The sequence below is a fragment of the Lontra canadensis genome, unplaced genomic scaffold, assembly GCF_010015895.1.
Source record: "Lontra canadensis isolate GAN:19392208 unplaced genomic scaffold, GSC_riverotter_1.0 scaffold16, whole genome shotgun sequence".
Classification (NCBI taxonomy): Eukaryota; Metazoa; Chordata; class Mammalia; order Carnivora; family Mustelidae; genus Lontra; species Lontra canadensis.
In genome coordinates this window covers 16,067,999-16,093,334 of record NW_022631010.1, presented here as the reverse complement: position 1 = coordinate 16,093,334, position 25,336 = coordinate 16,067,999, and the positions used below count along the sequence as shown (strand labels likewise).

The following is a 25,336-nucleotide window of genomic DNA, read 5'->3' as shown; positions in this document are numbered from 1 at the left end:
ATTTGACCGTGTATGAAGGTTTACTGCCTAGCTCTCTGTTCTATTTCATGTCTGTCTGTATTCTATTACTACACTGTCTTAATTTCTGTAGCTTTATAAAAAAATTTTGATATTAGGAAATGTGAGACCTACAACATTGTTTTTATCTTTCAAGATTGTTTTGGCTAGTCAGAGTCCCTCAAATTCTGAATGAATTTTGAGGAATTCTTCTATTTCTGAAAAAAGAAAATGCCACTGGGATTTTGATAGGGATTGCATTGAATCTGTAATCACTTTGAGTACTATTAACATTTTATCAATATTGAATCATCCACTTCATGAACACTTGATATCTTTCTTTTTTTTTTTTTTTTAAGATTTATTTATTTATTTATTTGACAGAGAGAGATCACAAGTAGGCAGAGAGGCAGGCAGAGAGAGGAGGAAGCAGGCCTCCTGCTGAGCAGAGAGCCCGATTCAGGGCTCGATCCCAGGACCCCGAGATCATGACCTGAGCTGAAGGCAGAGGATTTAACCCACTGAGCCACCCAGGCGCCCCCACTTGATATCTTTCTATTTGTTTTTATCTTCTTTAATTTATCTTAGCAAACTTACATAGTTTTCAATGTATGTCTTTTGCCTTCTTGGTAGGCTTATTTCTAAGCACTTAATTTTTTTAAAATTTTTAAAAAAGATTTTATTTATTTGAGAGAAAGACAGAGAAAGTGAAAACATAAGTGGGGTGAGGGACAGAGGGAGAAACAGACTCCCTGCTAAGCAGGGGGCCCAGTGCCAGCTCAATCCTGGGACTCCAGGATCATGACTTGAGCCAAAGGCAGATGTTTAACTGACTAAGCCACCCAGGTACCCCTCTAAGTACTTTATTTTTTTAATGCAGTTTTGAATGGAATTGCTTCCTTAATTTTCTTTTAGGATTATTCATTGCTAGTATATAGAAATGCAACTGACCTTTGTGTGTTGATATTGTATCTTGCAACTTTGCTAAATTTATTACTTCTAATACTTTTGTGTGGAATCTATAGAATTTTCAACATGTAAGATCATGTCATCTATGAGCAGAGATAATTTTACTTCTTCTTTCCAATTTAGATACCTTTTTTTTTTTTTTTTTTTTTTTTGCCTATTTGCTCTAGCTAGGACTTTCAGTACTGTGTTGAATAGCAGTGGTGGAGTGGCATCTTGCCTTATTCCTTATATTAGAGGCAAAGCTTCCAGTCTTTCACTGTTAATAATGTGGTTAGCTGTGCGTTTTTTATATATGGTTTTTGTTATGTTGAAGTAGTTTCTATCTATTCCTAGTTTGTGAGTGATTTGATCATGAACAGGTATTGAATTTTGTCAAATGCTTTTTCTCCATTAATTGAGATGATCATGTGGGGGTTTTTCCCTCTTCAGTCTATTAATATGGTTATTACTTTGTTCAATTTTTGTATGTTGAAACATCTTTGCATTCCAGGAATAATTCCTACTTGATCATATTGTATAATCCTTTAATGTACTCTTGAATTCTATTTGCTAGTATTTTGTTAAAGATTTTTTCATCAATATTCATCAGGAATATTGGTCTGTAGTTTTACTGTCCTTATCTTGCTTTGGTATCAGGATAATACTGACCCCATAGAATGAGTTAGGAAGTGTCTTCTCCTCTTCAGTTTATTAGAAGAGTTTGAGGCAGAATTTGGGTAGCTTTTTTTAATTTTGGAAATACACTATTACACACACAGACATACATGTCATAAAGGATACCTCCTATAATATACACACACAGAACTACATATCATATATTATAGAATACCTCCAGCTGAGACTGGGGGAAATACATTGTTTTCAAGCATATTATTTTTTATGCAACAAATGTATGAATATCCACATTAAATGGGATAAATAAAAAACATAAATAACTTCACATCAGATCCAGACAGGTTTTCCTACAAATTGAATCTAGGCACCAAACTATTGAAAAAGCTTTATGTTTTCAGATTTTGTGGATTTGGGAACCTCAGATAAGGGTTTGAGTGTCATGTAAAATCACTGCTTCATATAGACCTTCCATTTAGTTACTCCTCTTGCACTCCATCCAATTAAGTGGTGAAACCTCAACCCTGACTTAATATAGTTTTCTACCATTCAAGCCCTGTACCTATCTAAAATGTGGCTGGAAATAAACACAACCAGTCTCATTTTAATTTCACAAGCCTCAAGTAGGCGTTCAGTGTTTCTCTCCAAACCTGAACATATCCCTAGTCAAATTTATTGCCCCCAACTCTAAGGTTTCTATTTCATATTTTCTCCTGTTTTCCTAAAATCCAACATATCTATCCCTCACTCTTAGCTGATAACTTTGCTATTTTTCTTTTACTCATTAAAAAAATAGAGTCTAAAGACTGACTTTACATCATCTCATACACTCTATCAATCTCCCAACATCTATAACCACATACACTGTCTCAACTCAAGACACAAATTGCCTAAATGTGGCTTAGACATCTCTACTGGGATATCTAAAAGGCATTTGACACTGGACATGTTAACTACTGACCTCTTGATTTTCCTCACTCCCAAACCTGTTCTTCCCTCATCTCTCTCATACCACCAAATGGCTCCTTCATCCACCAGATGCTAAAAGTCACTCTCCACTTCTTTCATACCCAACATATCAAATATCGTGGTCTTTAAAATATATCCTGAATCCAGTCACTTAACAACTCTACCATCAGCCACCAATGTCACCGGTTGAGACTCCGTGGTAGTAGTCAACTCCCTGGTTCTGACTACATTCTTATGCCATTGTAGTCTCTTCACCTCAAAGTATGGGTTCCATTGTACATAAAACAAAGTCAAACTCTTCATCATGTCCTTCAGGACTTCATATAACCTGCTCTTTGCTCTTTATCTGAGCTCTGACCTTCCACATTACTTACTCCATTCCAGCCATCTTGGCCTCCATAATATGTTTAGAATCTCAACTGTATCTCAACCTCAGGGTCTGTTCTTCCTTCTGCCTAGGATGATCTACCAGGTTATCAGGGATCTCATTGCCCCCAGTACACACTTTATTCAGGTATGTACTCCTATGTTTCTCCCTCAAAAAACAACACAAAAAGTTTTTTAAACAAAACTTTTCTTAATCATCTTTCTAAAACAGCATACTTCTTCACTTTCCAAATATGTTTTATTATCACATGTCATTATGTCATTATGTGTTCATTTAATTGTTCATATTTGACTTCCCTCTGGATATTGAGCTCTGTGAATACAGGCCCTTTACTTTTTGCTCACTTCTATATCTCAGAGCCTTAATTAGTCTCTAAAATACAGTAAGTGCTTGATTTAACTTACAGGTGACTATTGCCATATTTCTTTTTTTTTAATTTAAAAAATAATAAAAATTTTAACTTTTAAAAAAATTTTTAAAATTTAGGCATATTAGGGGTATGCCTGGGTGGCTCACTTGGTTAAGTGTCTGTCTTCAGCTCAGGTCATGATCCCAGGGTCCTGTGATCGAGTGTCACATCAGTCTCCCTCCTCAGTGGAGAGCCTGTTTCTCCCTTTGCCTGCTGCTCCACCTACTTGTGCTCTGTCTCTGACAAATAAATAAATAAAATCTTGAAAAAATTCTAGGCATAATAGGAAAAAGTATCCTAAGGTTTTTTTATATTCTTAACTGAAAATACTTTAGGCAAAATGAAAAACACTAAGACCATCACTAAAAACATCTTTGCTTCAATATAAGCATCTCATAAATAGCATCTTACAGTAAGGAAGAAAAACTACTAAAACAGTGAGATTTACAACTTCAAAAGTGACAGTCTCTTTTTTCCAAATATATATACATTCATTTAAGACAACCTAGAAAGCTTGAATAGTCTGATATACCTTAAGTGGCTGATTAAAACCATAATTTAGGGACACCAGGATGGCTCAGTCAGTTAAGCATCTGCCTTTGGATCAGGTCATGACCCATGGTCCTGGGCCCAAGTCCCACAAGGGTTCCTTGCTCAGCAGGGAGCCTGCTTATCCCTCTGCCTGCCACTTCCCCTGCTTGTGCTCCCTCTCTCTCTCTCTCTCTCTCTGACAAATAAGTAAAATAAATAAATAAAACCATAATCCAGACAACATCAGTGTGAATCTTTGCTATATGTGTAGATATTTTCACTGATGAGTGATATAAATTTTTATTGTATTTTATTTATGTATTTTAATTCCACTTAATTTGGCTGACTACCTTCTTCACTATGACCTAGGGCAAAAGTTTCCAAACTTTAGCATATATCTGAATCACCTGAAGGAGTTGTTAAAACACGTAGTACTGAGCTTCACCCTCAAAAGTTTCTGCTTCTGTAGACCTTGAGTGGAACTGAGAATTTGCATTTCTAACTGATTCCCACGTGATGATTGGTGTTGTCATTCCAGGGACCTTCCTCTGAGAACCAATAACCTAGGGAAACCTGAAAAGAAAATTCTTCTTTTTTTCCACTTCCTCTTGCCTTTCTCCATAACTTGGCTTAACTCTGATAATGCCTAGAGCACTAATGTTCATACTCTTTGGAAATACAGTGACCTAAACATAAGATATAGAATCCACATCTATATATAGTAGAGGAAGTAGAAATTCAATTCCTCCCTCTTGCCAAACCAAAAATAGTGTACTGTATTACTGTCTCTTCCACAACCCTATAACACCTCATTCATTGACCTAGACAAGGGCCACTAATGAGGAGGTGCTGAGCTGTTCTTGTTTTGCCATTCCTATTGTCCTCACTGATGCTTTCAATAAGCTCTTACCTTCCATGTGCTCTTTTTCCAGAGAAATTTTTCAGCAGAATTTAGGGTGTTACACAGTGCCAAGGAGCAGTCACTATTTTGGGGCATGTGAGCCAGGAAAGAAAAAGGGACATAGTTAGTTAAGGAAAGCAAGAAAGCCTTTGTTTAACCCTAAGGAAAAGAACCCTAAGGAAAAGGCAAAGAATCCTTACCCACCAGTCCTTCTTTAACTTCTCACCTATCTCTCATTTGCAAGGAATGATACTCATTTCTCATCCCAAAGCAAACATGGCTCACGCTTACTCCTCTAAGACAAAACAAAACAAAGCAAAACAAAACAGAAACCAGTTTGGAGTCATTACCATATATAGTCATTACCATATTACCATGTCTAGTGGGGTGAGATGGATTCCCTCCTCCAAAATTCACCCTCGCTGACCATTCTTTTTCATCTGTGTAACTGGAATCTCCATCCACTCAACTGGTCTCGTCAAAAGACAAGAAGTTATCTTTGACTTTGTCCTTTCTCTTATTCCTACATCTGATCCATATCCAATCCCCAGCTGCACTATCTCCAAAACATATCCTAAGTTTGCCTAAGTAGTGTACCCCCCATTGCTTCTGTGCTTCAAATCTCATCATCCCTCACCTGGTTGACTACAGTAGTCTCTGCACCATTTTTCTTGCTCCCTCCCACTCTTAATCCTGTGCAGTTATGCTCCTCACATGTCAGCCAGAATGTTCTTTCTTTCTTTCTAAAATATAAATCAGAGTATGTCACTTAAAACCCTCTGGTTTCTTCCTCTTATCTCTTTAATAAAATACTTTTTAACCATATCCCTTGTGATGTGACCCCCTACTTCTCTCTCTTTCTCTTCTATAATTCTTCCCTTAACTCATACTCATTCAGCTACGTGGGCCTTATTCCTAGACCATACAAGTTTGTTCCCACTTTAGAACATTGGTACTTACTGTTATCTCTGCCTGAAATGCTCTGCCACCTAACTATGCAGGACTGCTTTCTTGTCATTAAATTCTTGGCTTCAAAGTCACCTCTTCATGAGGCTTTTCTTGGGCATCCAGTCTAAATTAGCTATGCACCAACCCTTCCTCATCCTGTATTTCACTCTTTACAGCTCCTTGTTTTAATCTCTTCATAGCATGTATTGACACCTGATACTAACTTGTTCACTTATTTGTTTACTGGTTATTGCTTTCTCACAGACAAATGGAAGTTCCATAAGATCAGACAGATTCCCCTGTCTAATTTGCCACTCTATCTTCCAATTCCTAGTGAATGCCCAGCATAAATATACTGAATGAATGAATCACTGATTCTTACAGCTCTTAAAGAACAGATTGGTTCATTACTTGATTGTTTCATACCTGCTGCCTCCCAGAAATTATTTGAGGAGGCTATTAAAATCCTATTAACACTAGTCGTGTTGTTGCTATTGAAAATTTGGGGGCTAACTTATATTCAGCACCAAAGACATCTCTAGCAACAGTGGGGTCCTAGGATATGCTAAAGTTATTGTTTACTGTCCTTAAGTGAAATTAGTCCAGAAAAATATATAGTATAAAAATATTTTCTGCTAATGAAAAGGTGTTTAGATATTCTGCTTAGAGAATGAATTTTTGGGACTTCATCAAGATCAAAAGCTTCTGCACAGCAAAGGAAACAGTCAACAAAACAAAGAGGCAACCCACGGAATGGGAGAAGATATTTGCAAATGACAGTACAGACAAAAGGTTGATATCCAGGATTTAAAAGAACTCCTCAAACTCAACACACACAAAACAGATAATCATGTCAAAAAATGGGCAGAAGATATGAACAGACACTTCTCCAATGAAGACATACAAATGGCTATCAGACACATGAAAAAATGTTCATCATCACTAGCCATCAGGGAGATTCAAATTCAAACCACATTGAGATACCACCTTATACCAGTTAGGATGGCCAAAATTAGCAAGACAGGAAACAGCATGTGTTGGAGAGGATGTGGAGAAAGGGGAACCCTCTTACACTGTTGGTGGGAATGCAAGTTGGTGCAGCCACTTTGGAAAACAGTGTGGAGATTCCTCAAGAAATTAAAAATAGAGCTTCCCTATGACCCTGCCATTGCACTACTGGGTATTTACCCCAAAGATACAGATGGAGTGAAAAGAAGGGCCATCTGTACCCCAATGTTCATAGCAGCAATGGCCACGGTCACCAAACTGTGGAAAGAACCAAGATGCCCTTCAAGGGACGAATGGATAAAGAAGATGTGGTCCATATACACTATGGAGTATTATGCCTCCATCAGAAAGGGTGAATACCCAACTTTTGTAACAACATGGACGGGACTGGAGGAGATTATGCTGAGTGAAATAAGTCAAGCAGAGAGAGTCAGTTATCATATGGTTTCACTTATTTGTGGAGCATAACAAATAGCATGGAGGACAAGGGGAGATGGAGAGAAGAAGGGAGTTGAGGGGAATTGGAAGGGGAGGTGAACCATGAGAGACTATGGACTCTGAAAAACAATCTGAAGGTTTTGAAGAGGCGGGGGATGGGAGGTTGGGGGAACCAGGTGGTGCGTATTAGAGAGGGCATGGATTTCATGGAGCACTGGGTGCGGTGCAAAAACAATGAATACTGTTACGCTGAAAAGAAATAAAAAATTTAAAAAATTTTTTAAACAAAGATATTCTGCTTAGGAGATTAAAAAACTATATTTCAAAAATAATAATGTTTACTGATTTCCCAGGCTGAAGACGTCTTAGTTCACTGATGAACAGAGCAAATTAAATAGCCAAAATATCTAGGTCCTAGTGGTTTAGAATCTGAAACAGAAAAGCAATAACATTTATTTACATTGAGTCTGTATATAGTCAATATAATAATAGTCATAATACCTAATATTTATGGAGTATTTGCTATGTACAGGGCTTTTCACATGTATTAACTTACATGATTCTCACAATAATCCAATGATGTAGGCAATATTATTACCCCCCATTTTACATTTATATTTACTACTTGTGTTTATTTTAAACTGAGCCACAGAGGAGTTAATTAACTTGCCCACAGTTAGAAACAGTTAATTAGTGATGAACAAAAAATACTAAGAAGGAAATATAAATGAAATTTTTAAAATTTCTAACACATTTATTTTGGAGTATAAGTAATTATGTTGAACAATTTTGAATAAGTTATCTGTTCATATGTTAACAATCAAAGTTTCTGTGTTTAAAAAGTAAACTTGTGTGTTGTTTTAAGAATAAAACTTATTAATTACCATCCAAACAAAACAATGTGAAAAACCTTAAGTCAAAACAAAAAAACAACAACAACCACCAAAAAAAAAAACCCTTAAGTTAAACCTCTAGCCTTGGCAGACAGCTTACTCTTTTAAACAGGAAGCTATTAAAAAATGTATTCTGCATCCCGATACTGTCGTTGTGTGTTTGTTTTTGCTTTCAGGCAAAGTAGCATAGAAATGCATCTAGCCATTAAAAAGCATGATCTAGCCACAAATAAATTAAGATTAAATGTACAGTAAGATAAATTCAAACTTTCTTTTCTCCAAGCCCACAGATGGTTAGTCTCACTTAGGAGAGGATGCTTCTACCTTTCCTGGGCTTTAAGAAAAGGGATTTCCCCCAAATAAAGAAATCCACACATTCATTAGGATCCCCTTTACTCAAGGATTACCCTTTACATTCTACTTGAGATGAGAACTATACAAAAAATTTTATGAAGCATCTGTAATTAATTGAGCAGATAAAATGTGAAATGTATGCTCTGGAATGATCTCAGCGGTAGAGACCATAGAGCAGTGAGCTACTGCTAACCAAGAAGGGAAAGCACTGTAAGGTGGGAGGGAAGCGAGATCACTGTTGGAGAGTGGAATGGAGGGCTTTGGGTAGAAGGAATTTGAGGTAGGCCTAGGAATAGGAGAGATATTTGAGATAATAGGAAAGAGGAAGCAATGAAAACTGAATAAGCAAGAAAGAGAAAGTAAGACAGAAGCTCTTCTATTTGGGAAGCAGGGAGTAGAAGAGTTTGGTTGTTGTGGATGTCGATGTAGGTGTGGGAGTCATTAGAAGTAAGGTTACTATGTCATTTTTAAGCTAGACTAAGAAGAACCTTAGATTCTGTCCAAACAATTTTGATTTTATCCTGTTGTCACTGAGAACTGAGGGTTTCTGAGTTGGGCAGTGATATGTTCAAACAGATGCATAAGAAAAACTCATCCAGCCATGAATCTTCGGGAGACAGGGAGTGAAGAGGCAGGAGAGCTAGGTAAGGCATTATTGGAACATCACGTCACTCTGATTGAGAGCTATGGTTAATCTTTAATGGCCCTTAGGAGTTTAAAAACACTTCCAAAGCACATACGTTAAACTTAGCATTTAGAAACAGACTTCCATTGGGTTTGCTGCTTGAAAACTAAAATATACATTATAAATCCTTCAATAGAAAATCCTGCCAGTAATACCTCTGAATACATTCAGAAACCAAAAACTATCACCTCTTCCCCCTACCATCTTCTTACTTCATGGCCATCAACTCTCACCCAGTTCATTTCAGTAACCTCTCTTTTCCCACCCTTTCTCCAACACATAATATTCTCTATACAGCAGCCACAGTGATCTTTTTGAAATGTAAGTCAGTCATCATCACTGTTCTACTCAGAACCCTCCAAAAGTCTGCCCTTCACACAGAATGCAGTTCAGAATCCTGACGCCAGCCTCAGAGCTCCCTCTGTCTTATTTACTACTCCTCCGCCCCCATTCTGCAGCAGCTGCACCATCTCACTACCACACTAGTATGCTCATGCCTCAGGGCCTTTGCTTTTACTGTTTCCTCTGCCAGAAGTCTCTTTCCTGTGGTATTTGTAGGACTAAGTCGCTCCTTACCCACATAGGGATCTATTCAAAAGTTATCAGAGAACTTGTCCCTAACCATCCTATACCAAATAACACCATCTTTTATCAATTCCATCTCTACTCTTAACAACAACAACAACAACAACCTGCTTTTAATCATTGATTAGTTGTCTATTATCTTCCCCACCATTAGCTTTTGAGTGCAGGGAATTTTTTGTTTATGACGGTCTCCCCAGTTCTTAGAACAGGGCCTGAGATAAACACTTAATTAATACTTATTATTGAATTATGTAATCTCTGGGCGCCTTCCAGGGTTAGAGAAAGGTTCTCTGTCTGCTGGGCTCCCTAACACACTGGTTGGCGCCTGTTCTGCCCACTCCTACTGGGTGGGAAAGGAATCAAAACCTTGAAGCAATGGCCTCTATAGAAGGAGGAGATAGGAGGAATGACATCAGACAATCAGAGGCATTTGCCAAACTTGTCCTGCCTCTTCGACAAAGCTGTTGCCTATTTTTGAATTGACATTGTGTTTCTTTTAATGGCAATGACATATGTTCACCCAGTTGTACCAAAGAATGCTGGAGGTTCATCAAAGTCCATGTGCTCTTCTTCATGATACCCAGGTATGTTATGTTTCCATTCTCCCTGTGCATTTGGGTGATGCCATGTGATAGTTTCAGCCAATGGAAAATCAATGCCACCCTTTGCCACTTCCAGGTCTGGCCTATTGAAGAAAAGAAAAAGGAGCAAACCAGATGAAACAAAACAAAACCCCTTTCTGCACATGATCTTCTATGTTCTTTCCCTTCTGTCTGCTAGATGTAAATGCTCAGGGAAACCTTGAATCCACATGCTGAAACTTGACACTTCTAAAAAAATTTACCGCTTGTGTGAAATTCAAATTTAACTGGGCATTTTGTATTTTTAATTGCTTAATCTGGCCACCGTTCAATAAGAAGAATCACATTTAAAGTCCTTCCATACCACACATCAACTTGTACATGAATGTTTATAGCACCATTATTCATTTTAGCCAAAAGTTGGAAACAGCGCAAATGTCCATCAGCAGGCAAATGTATGAACAAAATGTAGAATATCCATGTAAGGAGTATTATTCAGCCATAAAAAGAGATAAGCTGGGGCGCCTGGGTGGCTCAGTGGGTTAAAGCCTCTGCCTTGGGCTCAGTTCATGATCTCAGGGTCCTGGGATCGAGCCCCGCATCGGGCTCTCTGCTCAGCAGAGAGCCTGCTTCCCTCTCTGCCTCTCTGCCTACTTGTGATCTCTGTTGAATAAATAAATAAAATCTTAAAAAAAACAAAAAGATAAGCTGCTGATATATGCTACGACATGGGATCAGCCTGGAAAATGTTAAGTGAAAGAAGTCAGTCACAAAAACCCATGTAGTATACTATATATTATATGATTTCATTCATATGAAAATCCAGAATTGGGGGCTCCATTGAGACAAAGCACAGATTAGTTGTTGTTGAGGCTGGGGGTAGGGGAATGGGAGAATAGGAAGGCTAATAACTAAAGGATTCATGGTTTCTTCTCAAGGTGATAAAAATGTTCTAAAATTGACTAGTGCTAGACACACACTTCTGTGAATAGTCTAAACACCATTGAGCTGTACACTTTAAACATGCAATTATACATGTATAATTACAGTATGTGAATTATATCTCAATATAGCTGGTTTGCTGGGTTTTTTTATAAGTCCTTTCATGACTCCATGTCTTTTTAGGCTCTAACCTCTGGGCCATTGCTCAGATGCCTTTGCTACTACAGAGGAAAGCATTTTAAGCATTCCAGAAAGTGATCTTGAAAAGAGGAAGTTTAAATTGTGATACTGTATAAAAAGGCAAACAAAAACCTTTACTCTTCTTGGAAGTAGTGGTTGACAAATAAAGGAATTTTTCTGTCTCCAAATATAATTTTCCCTGAAAAAGTATGGTTTATGGAGATACATGTAAATCATAAACATGTATCTCCATAAAGCTTTTCAGTTTTCTCTCTTAAAATCTTCATTATTTTCTACTACTCAAAAACAATCCTTCCAAATCCCTTTCCTTAGTTAAAATAGATTAATTATATAACTTCTGGAAAGTACTTTGGAAAACATTTTTTTAGATTTTTCTCCATCCAGTGACAAGATTTTCTATACTATCTATCTACCATTATATATTATATATTCTATACTATGTCTATACTACCATTATAAATTTGTTGTAATGTATAAGGAATACCAACATCTTCCTTTTTTTTTAGCTCACACAATTGATATTACCATGACAACTTACCACTAGAAGGGTAAAATTGGTTAAATTCTCCTACCATTTTATTTTATTTTATTGATAACATTCAGGTTTTAATGTGTGGCTCTGAAGTTCAGATGAAAATGCAAGAGGTTTAAAAGGTTTTTATTCGTGGGGCACCTGGGTGGCTCACTGGGTTAAGCCTCTGTCTTCGGCTCGGGTCATGATCTCAGGGTCCTGGGATCGAGCCCCGCATCGGGCTCTCTGCTCAGCAGGGAGCCTGCTTCCCCGTCTCTCTCTGCCTTCCTCTCTGCCTACTTGTGATCTCTCTCTGTCAAATAAATAAAATCTTAAAAAAAAAAAAAAGGGTTTTATTTGTAAAAGATATGAATTCTTAAAATGAAGTAAATCATCATTTGGATTTAAAATAAGCAGGCATTAGAGTGATTGCATTAAATAGTATTTTTGACATGAACAGATAAAATTTTCATATTCTTGTATCATTTTGAAAAGTTACCCATGAAAAAATGAGCAAAAATCTTTTCTTTTGTAGGTATCAGTGAACGAACTCAAACAATTTTTATCACACATATTGGAACGAAGAAAATTGATTAAAGTGATCTATCAAAGAGAAAATGCTTTAGGAAAAAAGAAGATTCAACGTAAATTAAGAATAAAAAGAATTCAAAATAAAGATATCTCAAAAAGAAATACAAATCATTGTAAGTAGGAGCACCTGGGTGACTCAGTCAGTCTTGAAACCAAGAGTGTTTGACTCTTGGTTTCAGCTTAGGTAATGATCTTGGGGTCCTCGTATCAAGCCTCAGGGCTCAACATGGAGTCTGCTTAAGGATTCTCTGCCTCTCTCTCCAAACTCTCTCTCCCTCTCTCTCTCAAATAAATAAATAAGAAAATCTTTTTAAAAAATTATTATAGGTAGAATTCCCCCTACCATGTAAATTAAAAACGACTTCATGTAATCTAAAATAAAATTTTAGAGCTACTTTCTAAAAAGTGTTAGAATATAGTCATAAATATTCATACACACAAAAGCTTTAAATTTTGTCAGCTTCTTTTAGATTCAGAATTTGTTCTGATGGTAATAAGCAAGGCTGATAATTAGAACTCCTGGATAAAAAAAAATCTCTAAAATTATGTTGGTAAAGCTTTTATCAGTTATTCTGCTGATAGAAACACTCAGACTTTAGACAAAACCATATAGTGCCCTCTTTTTTTTTTCTGGTCTAGCAATCTAGAATTCTTCCTAGTAAAACATAGCCAGTTAGTTGATAGATTTCTCTGGATGCAAGAAGGAACTAGAAAATATAAACAATGTTTTCCATAACTACTATGTATAGGAGTTAATCGCTCTCAATTATAAAATTTAGGAATAATTTTCAGTATTTAAGTTGATATATATCTTTTATAACAGATATATATGAACTTCTACTTTATTAACATCTTATTTAAGAGAGGGAAACTTCTATGGCAGAGAAAAGTTAAGGATATCAGTTTTTAATTGCATTATAAAAGTATGTACATATCTTAAATTTATTTTAAATCTGAATCATATACATTGAAACATTTACTTGACCATTTTTTGACATAGAAATACAACTTGCCTGTTATTTAGCATTGATCTACTGAAATACTGAATACTGAAATGCTACTAGTAGCTTTTCTAGTATAAACCACACTCAAATGCATCATCTATGATTTCCCAAATCCAGTTTTTAAGGAAACAAGAAACTAAAGACACTTATGGAACATTCTGTGAGCAGAATCCTCCCAGGTATTTTCAGACTTTTTCCTCAGTCATTTATAGATGCTTCACCTATAATTAAAGTGGATCATTTTTAATGGCTCTCCTTTATCACATTTTCTCATTGTTGTTCAATAACATTACATAGAAACAAATTTTCTTTTTGCACTTATATGTAATCAGTTTACAGGTATTTAATTAAATCCATAGTTATAATAAACAGTAAAACTGACACAGATAAGTTTGGGAACAAACACTCCTGATCTTTGGTAAGCATGCAAGGTTGGAGAACAGAAATGTACACATTTACTAAAGAGAATCCTACAATCTGCTAGCATTCAGTGTGCTGTGGACATCAGTAAATAAGTTAAGATGGGTAGAAGAAATGAAAAGGATTTATTGATTTGGCAAGTAAGGTAAGTAGAGATTGTTGAGGAAGCTTCTGCTGAAAAGAGTAAATAAATGAACCACTATATTGTACACCTGAAACTAATATAAAACTGTACGTTAATTATGCTGGAATTTAAAAAATAAAATAAAAAATAAAAGGGAAAGTAATGCCACCCCTCAAAAAAGAACTCTTTCCCTTATGTGGAAGTGGTTATATTATACCTAAGAATAATAAATAATAAGCTATCTCTAATTAAGCATTTTCCATATTGTTTTAAGTGTTTTACCCAATTTTAAGATAGGTTCTATTATCTCTACTTTATAAGATGTGAAACCTACAGCACAGAACAATAATTTGCTTAACATCACAGAAAATATTTAGTAGGAAAACTAGAATTTGAACTTAGATGGTCTGGTGCCAAAATCCTCTAGATTTTAACCATTATGCCGTATGCCTCTCACAAAAGTAAGCTGACAATATCAAGAAATTTTAATCTCATGCTTCTCAATATGGCTTTGAGCAAATATTGAACTATGTGATAAAGATGCTGCAATTTCCTGAGCCCCAAATTTACTTGAAGGTTTAAAGGGAAGTAAATAATAGTAAATAGTTGAAAACAACTAACAGCTATAATGTATGCAATAGATTTCAAAATTCCTATTTTGATATCATACCTAAGACTTAAAAAAAATGCCTTCCTTCTTTCCAGACCTCTAGAGAATATACCTGCATTCATCACAGGTTATCTAAATATCCCAAGGACATTTGAGAAGCCCTGTCTTATAACAGTCATAATATCCATTTCTGAAGATTTACATAAATCAGAAAATTTTTCTTTTCAGCAGAAGTACATATAGAAAGGTGATCATGGCTAATAAGGGCAACAGATAGAAATTGAGAACTAAGGGATTCCAGAGGAGAGAGAGGTTAGTTTTGGAGCTGAAAGGACTCTTGTTTCTAGTTGATAATTTTTTATGAGATTCTTGCTTTGATATATGTTTTTTTATAATCTTAATATTTTAAGACTATTTTCCTCCATATTTTCTCTAAAAGACTGCTTCACTGTTCAGCTGAAGAGTTCTGGATATGACATAAAAATGTTGATATGTATGTTACTTGATGTATCAGGTAGAGTTCTGACAGGAAGCAAATGACACATTTAAATTGAGTCATTTGAGACAAGTTTAATAAAGGGTCTATTTCTGAAAGTGTAGACAGGATGAAAGGAAACTGCAAAGTAATCCCCAGGCTAGTAACACCAATGGCATTAGCACCCTGGGCCTGAAGGGTGACAGGCTATAGTGGCTACTAGAATGCTGAGAAAGAAACCAAGAAGTATGTATGTTGGAGGGAGCTCTCTAACAGACCTATGACCTCAGGACAAGGGATTAAGCCAGCGTGCAGCAAACCAGACTGGGGAGCCAGGGAATAAATATCCCTACCTCACCCTCTTCCCTTCATACTTCCTACTGCTGCCTTTCAACCAAACCTAATCAGAAGCTGGAGGGGAAGGGAGCCCATTGGTGCAGTCCACATGGGTTAATGTCCCAGGGCATAGAGAAGGATGGAGTGGATCTAGAAAGCCAGTAAGAAGACATACAACACACCAGGTTTTCTAGACAAGGGAAATTAGCATGAACTACAAGTATGAGGACTTGCAGCAGCATACAATAGAAGCGTAGGTATTAAAAGTAAAATTATAGAATTGTAGAATTAATTAGGGAAATTTGGAGGTTATCTAGTCTAGTATTTTTCATCAGATATTTATGGCAGCTCCTGGGTAGATGCCTGTGACTAAGCTCACAATATCATACAATGCAGCTTTTGACATTATTTAATACATTTATTTCTTACAGAGTTATTAACATTAAACCAGAACCACTTCCTTCAGTGATATTAGGTGTTAGTCTGTATTAAATTATGGCAGAGGAGTTTGGACAGAACAGCCCCTCTATGGACTCCTTCACTGGAGTTGTTGCCCTCCCTCCCCAAATAGTGTAGCTTGTGTAGATTGTTTCTAAGATCCTGTTTGTTGTTTTGGGCACCCACTCACAGTGATGATTCTTAACAAGCTTAGAGCGAACTGAAATCTTTTTCTCATCTGAAAGTACTAAGCCAGTGCATTATTCAGGGTTCAACTAGAAAAAAAAAGAACCAGTAGAAGATATATATTAAAGGATTTATTACAAGGAATTGGCTGATGTGATTATGGTAGCTGGCTAGGCAAGTCCAAATCCAGAAGGTAGTTAGTCAAGAAGAGCAGGCTGGAACTCTCTGGAAGGAGCTGAATTTTTTCTTCTTCAGGGAAACCCCAGTACAGTTCTTAAAACCTTTTAACTGATTAAATCAGGCAAACCCAGCTTATCTCCTTTACTAAAAGTCACCTGCTTGTGGGTATTATTCACATCTACAAAATACCCTCACCGCAACAACTAGATTAGTGTTTGATTTGATAACAGGAGTATAGCCTAGCCAAGTAGACAGATAAAATTGACAATCACAGCCAAGTATCTCCTAATCCCTATGTGTTCATCTAAATTTTTGAATCTAGGTATAAGATTTTACACCAATGTCTATTGAGTTCCATTTTGTTCACTTTGGACTATTATTCCAACCTATCGATGACATCAATTAATTCATCAGTTATTCTCTCCTAGTTTTCTGTCACTCAAAATTTTGATAAGTATGCCTTCTAATCTTTTAGCCAAGTTTAAATATTTCATGTTAATTTTTTAGAAGAAAAAAATGAAAATGAGTATCACTTGTGACAAGTAGAATCTATAGATGAATATATATTAAGTATATTAACTATCAAAATATTAAAGTTTGTGTGTGTACCACTTTAAATTATCTCATTTACCCTTTGGGAAACAATAATGAAAGATGATGCAAATTAGCAAGTGCAACTAATTATCTACCCAGAGAGCAGGCACTCTTACCCCCCAGAGGGTAAGAATACAGCATGTCACCATCTTCCTCTTGTTCCTTTTGCTCCCACTCACTACTGAAGGACTTCCCATTAAGGTTCCCCACAAGCACTGTCTTCTTAAGTAATCATGTCCAACCCAGCTGGACTGCGTATGATCAGGTGTGCATAATGATGCTCTGAATCCTCTAGACCAGGTTAAATCATGCTCATTATCTTCTGTTGGGGAAGGTGGACGGATATATTGTAGAATTTTTAGACAGATTTCCATCAGAGATCAATCAAAATAAAAAGGGATATGACTCATCTAATGGGAAAAAGATGATTTATATGAAACACATCTCTCAATAATGTTAGATAAAAGAAGTATAACCATAAATAACCAATTGTTTAAAATACTTAACAAATTACAATAAATTTATTTCTTAATGTATTTTAGACCCATTTTTTCAAAATTTTCAGTAATAGTAACTTTGCGTTTCTCACATAATTCTGCACTTTGTTTAGCTCTAAGCAGACTGCACTGTCAGACTGCCTGTATTTGAATCCTTAACTACCTGGTACCAACTGTATGACGTTGGGCAAGTTACTTAACCTCTCTGTGCCTATATTACCTCATCGTAAAATAAGAAAAATAATAGCTCCTTGCTCTTACCATTAGTAAAAAAAAACTGCCTGATTCCTAAGTGGCTTATAAATGTTAGCTTTTATTTTAACATATAATTATTAGTTTTGACGCCTCGTTTTATAAACCATATTTCTTTCTTCTAAATTAAAAAGTTTTAGGCAGTCAATTAGTCTTTGGAAGTCAGAATCCTTGTTATTACAAGTTTTGCTTAGTAGATATTTGAGGAGAAAATATTGTTCCACTTACAACACAATTTGTCTACCATTTCTTAGCACTATCACTGAAGATGTTTATGTTTTACAGCAATGATCTAGGGACAGTGTGAATAAACTTGATTATTGTAAATCTCTGCTCTTATGCAAGTGCATTTGAGTTGATAACATCTTTATCTGACTAAACTCTTTGCTGAGTCATTCTTTTTTTAGATAGAATGTTATTTTTAGTAATGGATCATTATTCTCCCTCCTTATCTGGTATTGTATCTTCCTGGCACACATTAAGGGCAAATGTGAAGAGCTTTTCTGAAGCATTATTTGGAAAATCAGAAGCTGAAGTTGGTTTATATCAAATTCAGTTGAAATTAAGTAAGAAAGATACAGTGCCTGTGTAGGCAAGATTTTCTGCAAGGGAAAGAACTTCCATTTTCATCTCTTTGTATCATTTTAATGTTGAAAGCACCTGATTTTTATTCAGACTAAAGGACGTTTATCTCCTAGCTTAATTTTTAATTCCTTTAACTCTCAATGAGACTTTATGTCATTTTTGAGGTAGCTATAATTTGCGATTCAAAATCATGAATCTGTTGTTCTTTTTCCTTTTGTTATTTTTAGATGATTTAAATAGTATTTGTTTAGGATTTTGTGGTGAAACATAGAAGAGAGTAAAGAATGCAGGATAGGGCAAGGGAAGGAGCTGGGCAAAGAGAGGGTTTCCGGAGAAATTTAGGGCTTTAAGAGTGAATTGCAAGGCACCTGGGTGACTCAGTTGCTTAATTGTCAGCCTTTGGCTCAGGTCATGATCTCAGGGTCCTGGGATCAAGCCCCTTATCAGGTTCCCTACTCGCTGGGCAGTCTACTTCTCCCTCTCCTTCTGCCCCTCTCCCCTGCTCTGCTCTCTCTCTCTCATTCACGCTTTCTCTCTTAAATAAATAAATAAAATCTTTAAAAAAAAAAAAAATGGGGTGCCTGGGTGGCTCAGTCGTTAAGCGTCTGCCTCTGGCTCAGGTTATGATCCCAGCGTCCTGGGACCTATGGAGACCCGCATCGGGTTCCCTGCTCAGCAGGAAGCCTGCTTCTCCCTCTCCCATTCCCCCTGCTTGTGTTCCCCCTCTCTCTGTCTCTCTCACTGTCAAATAAATAAAATTTTAAAATCTTAAAAAAAAATGTGAATTGCATTAGAGGATTTCCCCTCTTTCCATAGGCAAGGAGTTAGGCTGCTACCCTCACATCAGTAAGTTAATGGCTATATGCGACCATATAGCCTGCAGGGCTAAATGTCCATATGAAAGACTTTGTCTTATTTGCTAGACCTTCTCAGTTCCAATAATCTTTGTTTCTATTTCTCATCAGTCATTTACCAGCCACATACAGAGGTATTTCACCAATATAATTTCAAACTCAAAAATAATTGTCTGACCAGAACCACCTTCCTGCCACTTCTGCCCCTTCTTTTTTTCCTACAAACTTGGCTTCACCTTCACAATGATCTCAGTTCCCTTCTCCCACTTCCTTTTCATCTCTCTGTCCACTCCCCTCAGTATCACTCCCACAGCGAGCCTGGATCACATGGCCAAACATGACCCTCAAACCCTCATTCTTTTATTGTATTGTATTGTATTATACTGTACTGTATTGTATTTTAGAGAGAAAAAGCATGAGCAACAAGAAGAGCAGAGGGAGAAGCAGACTCCCCACTGAACAGAGAGCCAACATGGGGTTAATCCCATGATCCCTGGGATCATGACCTGAGCTGAAGGCAGCTGCTTAACCAACTGAGCCACCCGGGCACCCCGGCCCTTTATTTAGGACACACGGCCCCCTTCTTATCATTTCATACCCATGGTTCATTTGTGTAGATTGCTTCCTCCAAATGGAATGCCAGTTTTGTCGTCTTGGCCTGAAAAACTCCTATCTACCTTTCAAGAACTATCTAAAGTGTCCTTTCATTTGTGAAGATTTCTTTATCTCCCTTAGAGTAGGGTGCCTAAGGGGGCATTTGCTGTTTGGAAGATTCCCATAATCCATTTTACTTTTCTCATCATCCCAATTTCCTTTTGAGGAATTAAGTGTTCCCCACTGGATACATTCTTATAGGAACGTGACAAGAAGGCTTATCTTCCCTAATTAGACCCATCAGAATCATCCTGGAGTCTGGAGTAAAGAGGGGAAGATCCTAAAAGGATTGGATCTCAATCCATCCTGTAGCAGCTTCTGTGTCTGCTTCCAAAGAGCTTTGATTCCTGACCGACCCCATTGACTTTATGAGATTTCAACAGCCTCGCAGTAAGTTCCTTTTGCTTAAGTCAATCAGATTAGGTTTCTATTGCTTACAAACAAACAAGGCTCCTGTACTCCCAGAGTCCCTTATTACAGAGTGCCTACCATTTTGCAATGGCATTGTAATTTTTGGGAAACTGGTCTGTCTCTGCTACCAGGCTGAGACAGCATCTCCATTCTCTTTGGAAATACAACATCTAGCCTTGTGTCTAACACATGATAAGTATTCAATTCATATCAGTTAAATGGACAAGTAAATGTATGAATGACAGAGAATAAGTTGTTTCCAGCTCTTTTCTTTTTCATTAATTCCTGCAGCAAGCAAGTGGGCCTGTTTTTGTTCTGAAGCTTTGCTTCTATTCCTTATCAATAAGAGGATTCTTTTCTTTTTTTTTTTTTTTAATAAGAGGATTCTACTTCATGAATTCCACAACAATAAGGAACAGGGATTAAGGAATAGATTTGATTAGAGAAATTTACAGTAGGAGGGTCTGCAAGAAAAAGCATAGAATCCAAGTTCTTCCATCACCTCACAGAGAGGTGAGCTGGGTTCCAGGATTGGTGGACACATGGAAGGTCTGCCTACTAAACTGCCTACCTTGAGTATAATCATGAGAAAGTGACCTTGTCAGAGGTGGGCTACTTGGGTACCCAGCTGCCTGGGAAAGTCAGATGTCCAGCACCTGGAAACATTGGAGGACCATGGGAAATTACAGTCCTTCCTGTTTTTAGAAGATAGCCATTGATCTGATGGGAAGCTGAGCTGGGTATATCCCTTCCCACAGGGAGAAGGAGCAGCTTGTTTTCCAGGCAATCCAGATTTGGCATCTGTATTACTTTGCTAGGGGTATCGTAATTAAATACCACAGGCAAGATGGCTTAACAAGCAGAAATTTATTTTCTCACAGTTATGGAGGTCTATGATCAAAATGTCAGCAGGTTTGGTTTCATACTGAGGCTTCTCTCCTTGGTTTATGGATGGCCACCTCTCAGTATGTCCCTACATGGCCTTTTCTTAGTGCTGTATGCCCCTGATAACTCTTTCTCCTCTTATAAGGACATCAGTCATATTGGATTAGGACCCCACCCTAATGGCCTCATTTTAAATTAATTATCCCTTTAAAGATCTTATCTCCAAATACAGGTACATTCTGAGATGCTGGGAATTAGGACTTCACGATTCATCCTGTAATAGCATCCAAGATAGTTATGAAATAATAATTAAGACTGCAGAAGTAATAACATGTCAAGAACTCTTATAAATATGTCTCTGACAAACACTGAAATACAAATTCATCTACTTGAAGCACTTCCCATATTTGCTGCTGTATGAAATACTGCTCTGGCACACCTACTCTGCCCTCTTTTACTCCTGAGGGTCATTCCCACCACTTTCCCAGTCAGCTTAGAGCCCTTATCAGGACAGAACACAGGCATCCACTAGTTGGGTGTTCAGAGGATTCCAGATTCAGGAAGGTCCTTTATAGCAAGCTCAGAATGGTCTCCTCAAGTCATTTCCTAACTATGCTTTCCTCAAATTTGGAAATGGTTAAACCATAAAAAGGAAATTATAGTGCTGTCAAGATAACTTTATCTGACAGTTGAGCACTCTTATAGTAAGGAAAATTTGTATTTCAGTACATTTGGGAAGCCAAAAAAAGAATTACAAATTAAAGTAAAAGCCATGAGTAGAAATCTGTAGTGTAAATCATTTCTCATATGTATATGCATGCACAGACAACCTTTCAAAATGTATTCTTGGTCTTTGAAAGCATGGTAATAGAAGCAGTTGCTATTCCAAACACAGATTAGTAAATTATTCCCATTATTTTTCCTCTCTAATCATGACTATAGGTAGCATATAACTCAAAGCACAAATTAAATGCTGAAAGTGTCTGGTGTTACCGAATTGATTGGATAACTTGAAGCATTCAAAATAATTGCAAATTAACTTTTAAGTTAAAAACATTTTTTTGAATTTAAAAAAGAACAACTCTGATGGTTTGTCAGGAAGAAGAAAAACAGGAACCACTTAAAGATCTTTGTGGTCTTGTTAATGAGGCATCAAATCTCAAAATGCCTCTTTTAAAATGGTTTCAGGCATGGTTCACCTAATCAGAGGTTTCACTGAGTGTCATAATGGACTTCAAGAGGCACTGTGCTGTGATGTGGAAGGTATTGGGGTGGGGATGTGCACGTTCACTCTGGGGGTAGAATGAGGGCTGTAAAGCTGACTCTTCCTCTAAATAGCTTCCCACACTGTAAACTGATAACAATGGCTTGAAAATTGTGATGTGTTATACAAATGTCTGAGAAATACTATTATTGTAGCAGGTAAAATTCCATTACTTTAATTTCTTTAAATCCTAAAAATTAATTCTGTGTTCCCATCCCCAAAAGACAAGTTGTTATTGGTACTCTTTCTGTGTGTTTTCCCCAAGGTCTTAGAAAGGTTGTCAGGGAGGAAGAATGAGCCTTGGGGAGAGCAAAATTTTCAGGGAGATTTTCTCCTCCAATCCTAGATGTACACTACTTTTCTAGGAGATGCCCATTGCTCAGGTCCTCATGTTGTCTTGGAATCTTATAGTTCTAAGGTTTATGGTCAATGATCAGATAAAGGAGTCTGAGAGATGAGATCTTGGTGTCTAAGATCCTTTCTTTAGGGTACACCACGCAGCCCCTTTTCCTAGAGGCCTTGCTTCCCACTTTGTATTTGCGGAAACTTGCATCTCTTTCCCAGACTAGGATCATCTCTCTCCCTCCTACCATCAGAAGCATCTTTCTATCTCCTCCAACCTCCAGACACTTTCACAGAAGACAGGAAGAGGATAATAGTTTTTGTAGTAGCTTCCACATTCTGACTAAAGGCAAGGTGATCTTGAAATACAAAGGTTAAAAAATAAGGAGAGCATAAAGGAGGAAACATTTTCCCTCTACCCTTCTAAGTTCTTTTGGCTGCTTTATTAATTAAATTGACATAAGACAGCTCAATGGGAGGAAAACATTTAATTTCATATATGTGGGAAATTGAACCTTATATACCATCTTTTTTTTTTTTTAAGATTCTATTCATTTACCTGACAGAGATCACAAGTAGGCAGAGAGGCAGGCAGAGAGAGAGGGGGAAGCAGGCTCCCTGCTGAGCAGAGAGCCTGATGTGGGGCTCCATCCCAGGACCCTCAGATCATGACCCGAGCTGAAGGCAGAGGCTTAACCCACTGAGCCACCCAGGCACCTGGAGCCTTATATGCCATCTTGAGCTAAGAAGGAGGTAAGGGTCTGGGGCTTCAAAGAGAGGGAAGATAATTCACAGGAAGATGGGAAGAGCAAATGTTTGGTAAACAAATGATTGTCATACCATGCAGAGACATTAGGGCAGAGAGGAAGTTGAATAAATATTCCCTGCCAACCTCCCCTCACCTTACCACACCTAACCCATACTCTTCATATTTATCTCCAGTAATAACTCTCTTCCTGAACCAGGCTTTCTATCTAAACTCCTAGAGGCAATTAAGGAGGAGGTAAAAAGCTCTTCCTGAGTCTTTTTGGCCTTGATTAAATTCAGGTCAAAATAATCCACATGCCAAAGTGGCACATTTTGGGGAGGTTCATCTGAACCTTTTCATGAGCAAAATCCAAACTAATATGGCAGCACATTATTTTAAAAATATAAAACATACAAATAATATTATTTTTCCTTGTTTGTCCATATATAGTAAGAAAGCAAGCAAAGCAAAATTTCACAGATGAAGGAGACCAGCTGTTTCAGATGGGCATCAAGATTCTCCAGCAGTCCAAAAGCCAAAAACAAAAAGCACAGTAAGTCTTTGTCCAGTTACCTAAGCCAACTTAAATTCCTGGCTAAGAAAAAAGAGCAATCCAAAATCTAGTTTGTCATTAAAAGCTTATTGAGATAACAAATAAGTTTATTTGCCCATACACTTTTCTCTTTAAAAGGATCAATTGATGTTTAAAGAATCCTAAAATTATCAGCCTAAACAAACCAAACTGAATGTGAAATTGTGGTCCCAACACTTTAAGTGAAATGCAGAATTAAGGCACTAATCTGAGTACTCAGGCAAAAATATTGTTTTGAGTTTATTAGGTATTTCAAATGAAATAAGACATGTTACCTATATTAGAGTGGTTGTTTTAGAATGCTTTATTCTTTTTTTTTTTTTTTTTAGATTTTACTAATTTATTTGTCAGAAAGAGAGAGAGCACAGGCAGGCAGAGGCAGAGGGAAAAGCAGACTTCCCGCTGAGCAAGGAGCCAGATGTGGGACTCGATCCCAGGATGCTGGAATCATGACCCGAGCCGAAGGCAGCTGCTCAACCAATTGAGCCACCCAGGCATCCCTAGAATGCTTTATTCTGCCTAACTCAGCATTTGTCCCTACAAACCTACTTTATGGTTTTCAAAGCACTTTCATGTATGTGATTCCATTTTATCCCCCAAATGGCCTTATGAGTTAAGAAGAACTTCATTTCCCCCACCTTTAAACAGTTAGGAAGAGAGATTCAAGGATATTAAAGTGAGGTGATCACAAATACACAGCTGGGAAGTAACCAGGGATGGCCACATGGTCTCACTCCATATTCATCATTTCTCTTTTCATTTGTCTGAGCACTCATTTGTCTACTTTGTCTAAAGGGGAGGCAGAAATATCTTGTCCCCCCAGTAGAGGGACACAACATGAGGTTACCTCTCAAGTCCCTAATTAAAACCTCATTGAGATCAACTCCTAGTTCTTCCATTCACTGGCTGTGTAATCCCTGTGCAAGTTACTTAACCTGCTTGTGTTCTGGATAGTACAGTTAGGCTCTTAGAACAATGCCCAACACATAGTAAGCAAAAGATAAGCATTTATCTTTATCTCTAGTCCTCTAAATGGTAAGCAGAAGGTATGGGAGAGAAGAAGACAAGTGTGTCTTGAAACAGTAACAAAAAGAATGAGCTCTGAACCTCCAACAAGGAGACAACTTTTGTTTGCACACAGATCAGGCATAGCTGCTCTGGGGGAAGCATCCCTGTGCTGTGGTAGGTATCCTAGGCAGGGCAGCAGCAGAGTTCCTGAATTCTTTCTTAAAGCTCAAAGCTTCCCAGAAAAGCATAAAAGTATAGAGAATAAAGGGGCATTTCAACTATGAAAAACTTCCATTTATTAAGTGCCTTCTTTGTGCTACTTATTGTTCTGGGCAGTTATGTGTGGAATAGCATTCATTGCTCA

At 37.3% G+C, this 25,336-nt stretch overlaps 1 protein-coding gene across 5 annotated transcripts in view; it reads left to right on the top strand.

The window, feature by feature from the left end:
* The window catches only part of SEL1L2 (SEL1L2 adaptor subunit of ERAD E3 ligase), a 105,265-nt gene that overhangs the window by 24,133 nt on the left and 55,796 nt on the right, over positions 1-25,336 (top strand). For 3 of the 5 annotated variants that reach the window (XM_032859209.1, XM_032859207.1, XM_032859206.1), the window contains exons 3-5: positions 10,212-10,271; positions 12,458-12,626; positions 23,823-23,925. In XM_032859209.1, the coding sequence (XP_032715100.1) occupies positions 10,212-10,271; positions 12,458-12,626; positions 23,823-23,925 (332 nt within the window). Of the gene's footprint in view, positions 1-10,211; positions 10,272-12,457; positions 12,627-23,453; positions 23,458-23,822; positions 23,926-25,336 lie in introns of those variants that run through there. The other 2 variants (XM_032859208.1, XM_032859210.1) reach the window with 2 other exon arrangements.